This window comes from Eimeria mitis, genomic scaffold, assembly GCF_000499745.2.
Source record: "Eimeria mitis Houghton genomic scaffold, Emh_scaff14, whole genome shotgun sequence".
Lineage (NCBI taxonomy): Eukaryota > Apicomplexa > Conoidasida > Eucoccidiorida > Eimeriidae > Eimeria > Eimeria mitis.
The window spans coordinates 59787-66857 of NW_013569068.1; the positions used below are offsets into that span (position 1 = coordinate 59787).

Below are 7071 nucleotides of genomic sequence, written 5' to 3' on the forward strand. Positions count from 1 at the left end.
CTGCTGCTGCTGCTGCTGCTGCAAGTGCAACAGCAAAGACCGTCCAGCACGAAGGCTTGCAGCAACAGCTTCACCAGCTGCTGCAGCAGCAGCTGCTGCTGGGATGTTTGCTGCTGCAGCGCCAGGCAGAACCGGTTGCTCCTTCTGCTGCTCCCGCCGCTGCTGCTGCTGCTGCTGCTGCTGCTGCTGCTGCTGCTGCAGTGCTGCGGACGACTCCAACAGCAAGCGCAGTGCACCGGACAGCTGTGGATGTAAAGAAATTAAGACATCCCTTTCTTCATGTTCCCTCCGTTCAGCAGCAGCACCTGCTGCTGCTGCTGCTGCTCCCGCATCAGCTGCTGCTGTTGTTGCTGCTGTTGGTGTTGCTGCTTTTGCTGTTGCTGCGGCTGCTGTTGCAGATGCAGGGCTACCTGTTGTCAATGTCCTTGTGGCACATACAGCGCTGCGACGACACCGTACTGCTGCGAAGCCCCTGCTGCTGCTGCCGCTGCTGCTGCTGCTGCTGCTCTCGCTGCTGCGGCGGCTGCAGCAGCAGCCGCGGTAACGAAACTGAGCAGCAAGTAGCAGATGGTGAGGAGGTAAGATGCGCCGCCGCAGCAGAGAAGGCAGCAGCAGGAGGAAGCCCATCTGGCATGCAGCTTTACAGCTTGATTTCTACTTGCCACTGCTGCTACTGCTGCTGCTGCTGCTGCTGTTGCTGCTGTTGCTGCGTTCTTTGCAGCAGCACAGCCACCGCTTCAGCAGCGCGAGCATGCTTCACCAAAAGCATTTTCCCACAGTTTCCACCTCCTTTTCAATGTACATTGCCCCCTGGCCCCCCGCGCCCGCGCTGGGCGGTAGTACCCTGGGGCCCCCTGGGGCCCCGGGGGGCCCCCTGGGGCCCCCGGGGGCCCCTTGTTGAGTGTGGGGCCCCCGACCTCAGGAACCGCAGCTCTTGACTTGTTTTTTTATTCATCTCAAACGATAATTTAGCTGCACAGTTTGTGTCAGAGGCAAAGGACCCGTGTCTCTCTTTGCTGGAGGGGGGCCCCTGGGGGCCCCTGTTGGCAGGGGGCCCCCGGAGGGGTGGAGGGGCCCCCAAGCTGTCACTCAGCAGCAGACCCAAACGGAGACGGAATGCAACTGGAATGGACGAGACGTTTGAAAGAACAAAAGAAAATATCTGGTTCGATCAGTAAAGCCCAACAACAACACTACAGGGCAAGCTTAGAGCTGCTTAAGTGTTTAGGGTTTAGGGTTTATAGAGTTTTGCTGCCAGCGTGTTACGCAAAAGCTAAGCATCCACACTGCGCGCTGCTGTTTGAGAGGGTCCTCACAGCGTTATGCAGCGTATGAAGCCAGGGTCACCGATCTTAGCTGAGGACCGCAGCGAGCTGTAGTTGCGTCGAAAGGCTTAGACTAAGAAAGCAAACAGCTTACCTTCATTTCGCTCCCCAGGCGACCAGGGCGCGAAACACCCCAGGGTCTGAAGCTGGGGCAGAAAGGAGGCGTTCTGGCATGAGCTGCAATGCGCCTGTCTGCAGCTAGTGAGCAAGGAAGCAGCAAATGCGAGCACAACGAAGCCTCCTACAAAACATGCATTATCCTTGTAGAGAAGTGTTTGACATCATATTTAGCAAGCAAGTGGAAGCGCTCGTACCAACTCCACGCAGAGCATTCACCGTCTGACCCCCGACTATCCCCTCTTCTGCCGCGCGTTGCACAGCCTGGTATCCTCAAACACCAACAGGAAAGCTGACAGTGCAAGGTGTAAGCACTTGAGGTTTACTGTGCTCTGCTCCGGTCGACTGAGTTGGGCTCTGCTCGTTGCTGCTGGCACCCCAGGTTCCATTAAAGTCTGCAATGAATTGCCCCCAGCGCGCAACATCAGTTCGCTCGTGGGCTGGCCCCAAGGAGCAGTTACTGCAGGGCTCAGCATCATCTGAATTAAGAGTGTTGGTAAGCATCAGGAGAAAATATCTAGGAATATCCAAAAGCTCTTGTAGGGTGGAGAGGACACACGACGCCGTTGCCGTTGTTGCAGCGCCGGGATAGCTGCAACCAGAGGCACGAGCAGGCATCATGGGCTCACCCAAGGCTGGAGCATAGAGTTCATGAACAAATGCTTAAAGCAAAAAGTTTCCGAGAAACAAACTCGGGACCTCCTCTTCCTAGCAATTTAAAACAATAATATCATTTTATGTTATCTCTGCGAGCGGCTACACGTCTGTCCAGGATCTCAGTCTTCCACTTTTCTCTTTTCTCAATCTCGATGCTAAACATTCTTGGGGGATGTCACGTGGAAATTCGGTAACCCTTGAGTGCTATGATGCCACCTTCAGACTGAGAGGAGATCTACGATGTAGGCCAACGCATTAACCCGAGAACGAACCGCAAAACGCCCTACCCAAGTCTTCGGCTGGTTTCACTTCTTAGAGCTCTGGAAACTTTGCGGTTCCACTAAAACAAAAACTCGCCTGGGTTGCAGGTTTGTCGTAGGTTCTCTCTCGGAGTTCCTTCGCTGTCCTCATGCACTCATGCTCTGCACCAAATTATGTAAGCAAGTCAGCTACTCCTTCTGTATGACCGCGGCGTCCAACGGCCAGCAGTAAGGTCGGGTACAACAAAAAGGTGTTTCCGTGTACAGCAGGGAAGCTGGCGAGCAGTGGTTCGACGAGTGCACTGTTGTATCTTAGAGAAATTCAGCACAAGCGAGGAAATCCATAAACTTTGACGACTCTTGCATAGGATAGAGCGTGCGTTTTCTGCATTCAGTCTGGCCGTCTGCCTCCTGCTAGTTCGGGGCTGTCCTGCTACTGCCGACACTATGCCGCTTCCTGAATACTGCCGGCAAGCGCTAGTAAATTTCAGTTCCTTGTTTGTAACGATGTTTTTTCGTGGAGTTTTTCGATGTGAACTATGACTCACAACAGTGCAAATGGTACAGCAGTTGCTGGTTGATTCTAAGCCCATGATAGAGTCCGCCGAGAGATCTATCTAGATTCAAAGGTTTCCAGGGTGGCTACTGAAGGCCAAATATGTATTTACCAGTTGTCTACTGCGTTCGCTTCTGTAACGAAGCGGGCTTTGTTTTGTTCGCATGAACGAGTTGCAGCGTGGTGGTGTGTTGCAGCACATGATCGGCTGTCTCGGCGCTCAACCAGACCAGTCCATTGGTCCACTGAGCCCAGCACGCTTGACGATTGAGGTTATTTCATCAGCAGCTGTTTTAAAAACTCTGATTTCTGGTTGTCGTTCCTGTTGCAGCTCGCTGGGTTCCTGAGCCATGATGGTGGACCCTGGCTGCGGGCGTAAACCTGCATACAGTGAACGCGTTCAACTCTGTATATTTCTTTTTAAATATTTTCTACTTTTTATTAGACAGCAGATATAATAATTCTGTACTTTGCATCCCCTCGTGCACTGCCTAGTATACACCGAGCCCCCGCGTTCGAGTCTCACCAACAGAAACCAACTTGAATAGACGCACTGTATGCAATACTTTCATGCATTTTGGCACGATACACCGCTATATTATATTAAATATATTGTATTATATTAGAAAATATATAATATATATATTATATATGCCGAGTCTTTTTCTATGAAGGAAACAGCTACGGTATCGATGGACCTCTGCGTCTGCCTCAGAGCACCTGCTGCCGGTGTGCTGGTGCGACTCATCCCAGCAGCTTTTCAACTAATTTTTCATTTTAATGTGTTTAATTTGATAAAATAAATAAAAAAAAATAATTACGCCGGCGGAGTATTACATGTTATACTGTTTCTGCTGCTGTGGGCGTCACCGAGGGGGTTCTAGGGGGGTTTCGCGCGAGCCACTGAACGCGCGGTAAATCTGCTCTTTCTCTGGAAATAGTAAAAAACAAGATATTTAAATTATTAAATAATTATTATTTAAATTTTATTTAATTAGAAAAGTTATTATAAAGGGGAAAAGAGAGCCGCTAGCTACGCGCTGCACGAGTTGACCGCAGCGCGTCGATGCTCCCCCGCTTCTGCTTTCGCTTTCTCAGTGGTCCTCGATGGTTGCTGCTCATTCATCTATATATTTTTGCTGCAGCACTGTGTCTTGAGTGAATAAATATATTTTAAATTGCTTTTTTGCATTGTTTTATTGTTTATTTTTGTTGTCTTGGCCGTATTCTGCTCTCTCTGCATCCAAAATGAAGCTCTCTTCTTTACGGTGTTCTCTGCTGCTGGGGCTGCTATGCCTCGCAGCAGCAGTAGCAGCACGTGACACCCCAAATGGGGTTGGGAGTACAGCAGCAGCAGCAGCAGAAAGCCAGCTGCAGCAGGAAGAATCCTCTGCAGCAGCAGTAGAAACGGGGGCCAGTGCGCTGCTACAGGGCGACAACGGTGAGGGTTCTTCTGGTGCTAGCGGTGGAGACAGACCACGCAAGAGGCAGCGTGGTGGCGGCGAAGGTGCAGCAGCATCATCTGAGGATGGCCCCAGCGCAGAAACAAAGAGAAAATACGACGAAGTTCTAGAGGAGCTCCAGAATGACCCCCGGTACATTCGTGCTAGAGACAGAAACAACCAGCTTGCTGAGCAGAGACGCAAGCGTGTAGATGCCTGGATGAGGGGGAGAGCACAGCAGGGGCCAGCCACCCCCTCCGCCGACCAACAAGCAGAAAGAGAGAGAAGAACAAAGTACGATAAAGTTGTAGGCGAGCTGCAGCAAAACCCCAAATTTCAGAGAGCCAGAGAACGCCTCAGTGGCAGCAGCGGGGAGGAGGCGGCGGGATCGAGTCAAGCTTCTAAGGATACGAAACCCCACAACTTTACAAGATAAGAAAGAGGTTCATATCTATATATAATATATGTATATATATATATATTTATATGTGTATGTATATGTATGTTATATATGTAAGAGTGCGTATATGCAAGTATAGGTTTATGTATTTGTTTGTATATGTATTTTCTTTACTTTGTTGCAGTAAAAAGAAAACAGAAGAAGCAGCATAAAGAAACAGATGTAGCCTCTCCTTTCTTTTGTGCATCGCCGGAGGTGTACATACACCCGAAAATAAAAAACGAATTTCGCTCATATTTGGGGTGTACGTACACCGCAAACACAGAATAATAAGAATATAATTATAATTATAATTATAATTAATATAATTTATTTTAATTATAATTAATATTTATTAAATATAAACACAAACATAGAACAAAACCCCCCCCCCCTGAGCCCCCCACCGATGGGGTCTTTGCTGCACACAACGCAGGGAGCTGAGCTGCAGGCGATGAAAAAAAAAATATATTTTTTTTGATTGTAAGAGAGAAGGAGAAGGGGTTAAGACTCTGTTGCTGCTGTTGCTGCTGCTGCTGCTGCTGCTTCTCTGTTGTTAGAGAGTGGTTTGCTGCTGCAGCAACGGTACACAAGCTTTGTACTTGTGCTGCCTCTTTCTCCCCTTTTTCGCAAACACCGATCCAATAGTATTTTGAAAGACAAAGCTGTTGTCGCTGCAGCTTGCTGCAGCAGCTGCAGCAGCAGCAGCAGCAGCTTTTGCTGCTGCTGCTGCTGCTGCTAGTTCTTCGCATAGAGTAGAATTAGCAGCACCATGCAGCCTTAGTTATACAAAACAACATAGACAGAGAGAAAGAGAGAGGACAGAAGGAATATAAATAAATAGATAGATGGTGAAATAAAAGAAAGAAAGAGAGCAGGCAGAGACAGAAACATTCTTTATACAAAACAGCAACACGCGGTAGAGCCGAGAGGTGCTGTTCGCGTTGCGGTGTACATACACCCCAACGGAGACAAAGAAACAACAAATGCAGAAAACGAAAACAAAATATATATATATATATATATATATATATATATATATATATATATATATATATATATATATATATNTATATATATATATATATATATATATATTATATATTATATATATATATTTACAGGGAGACAACAAAGTGATTAGTATGGGGTGTACGTACACTGCAAAGCCGCTGATTGCAGTTTTTGTGCTTTTGTTGTATTTCTGTTGCTGCTGAAAAACATAGACCCTAAACCCTAAACCCTAAACCCTAGACGGCTAAACCCTAAACCCTAAACATCTAAACCCTAAACATCTAAACACTAAACCCTAGACCCTATCTATATTTCACTTGGGCGGTTTTGCTTTGGTTCAGCAACTGGCTGGTAAACCCTAAACCCTAAACCCTAAACCCTAAACCCTAAACCCTAGACGAGCAACATGTTAGGGTTTGCTGTTGTAGAGAAGACACTCGTAATTCAAACTATGCTGTTGCTATTAACTTTGTTTCTCTCAAGCGAGAAAGTATAAAAGAGAGACAGCAGCAGTCTTGCTGCTGCTGCTGTTGCTGCTGCTGCAGCAGCAGCAGCAGCAACACTGCTGTGCTAGCAGCTGCTCGCCCTGCTGCTAACTGAGCAGAGAACGAGCTAGCGAGACACTTGCAGCAACTGCTGCTGCAGCAACTGCTGCAGCAGCAGCAGCAACTGCTGCAGCAGCAACTAATACATACATACATACATATATATATATATATATATATAAATAGATTATTTTTTTGTGTGTGTGTGTGTGTTAGTAGTGTGTCTAGCAACAAGGAGAGCGGCGAGGAGAGTGGAGAGGGTCATGGTTGCAGCCTGAGCAGCAAAGCCAGCAGCAGCAAAATTAAAGGGAGAAGGAAGAGAAGAATAGGAGTTGCTGATTGCTGCCATAGATGTGGCCCCCACCATCTTTGCTATTAACCTAATAGATGTAAAACTACCGTGAATCAAACCCTCCACGCTCCTGCTGCTGCTGCTGCTGCTGCTGCTGCTGCTGCTGTTGCTGTTGCTGCTGCTGCGAGAAGCAGCAGCTACTGATGGCAGCTGCTTCTGCTGCTTCGCTACGTCGCTCAATAAGGCAGGGAAACAACCTGAACACACAAGCTAACAGAAAATGTCACAGATGCTGCTGCTGCTGCTGCTGCTGCTGCTGATGCTGCTGCTGCTGCTGCTGCTGCTAATAGGAAACTACTTATTGAGGAACGACGAAGACAAACAAAACAACAAACGAAACAAACAGCAGGCGAAATCTTTTGTT

General features: G+C 48.0%; 3 protein-coding genes across 3 annotated transcripts in view; 1 reads left to right on the forward strand and 2 right to left on the reverse strand.

The window, feature by feature from the left end:
- The window catches only part of EMH_0012250 (uncharacterized protein), a gene marked incomplete at both ends in the record, with an annotated part of 4540 nt that extends 3913 nt beyond the window's left edge, over positions 1 to 627 (reverse strand). Inside the window, one exon of the mRNA XM_013495048.1 lies at positions 67 to 627. Within this exon, the coding sequence (XP_013350502.1) occupies positions 67 to 627 (561 nt within the window). The remainder of the gene's footprint in view (positions 1 to 66) is intronic.
- A 3536-nt stretch (positions 628 to 4163) lies between these two features.
- On the forward strand, positions 4164 to 4793 carry EMH_0012360 (uncharacterized protein; the record flags this gene model as incomplete). The annotated part of the gene is made up of 1 exon (XM_013495049.1): positions 4164 to 4793. The coding sequence occupies one exon, from the start codon at positions 4164 to 4166 to the stop codon at positions 4791 to 4793; it is 630 nt and encodes a 209-aa protein (XP_013350503.1).
- A 1957-nt stretch (positions 4794 to 6750) lies between these two features.
- The window catches only part of EMH_0012470 (uncharacterized protein), a gene marked incomplete at both ends in the record, with an annotated part of 4762 nt that continues 4441 nt past the window's right edge, over positions 6751 to 7071 (reverse strand). Inside the window, one exon of the mRNA XM_013495050.1 lies at positions 6751 to 6904. Coding sequence (XP_013350504.1) covers positions 6751 to 6904 — 154 coding nt within the window. The remainder of the gene's footprint in view (positions 6905 to 7071) is intronic.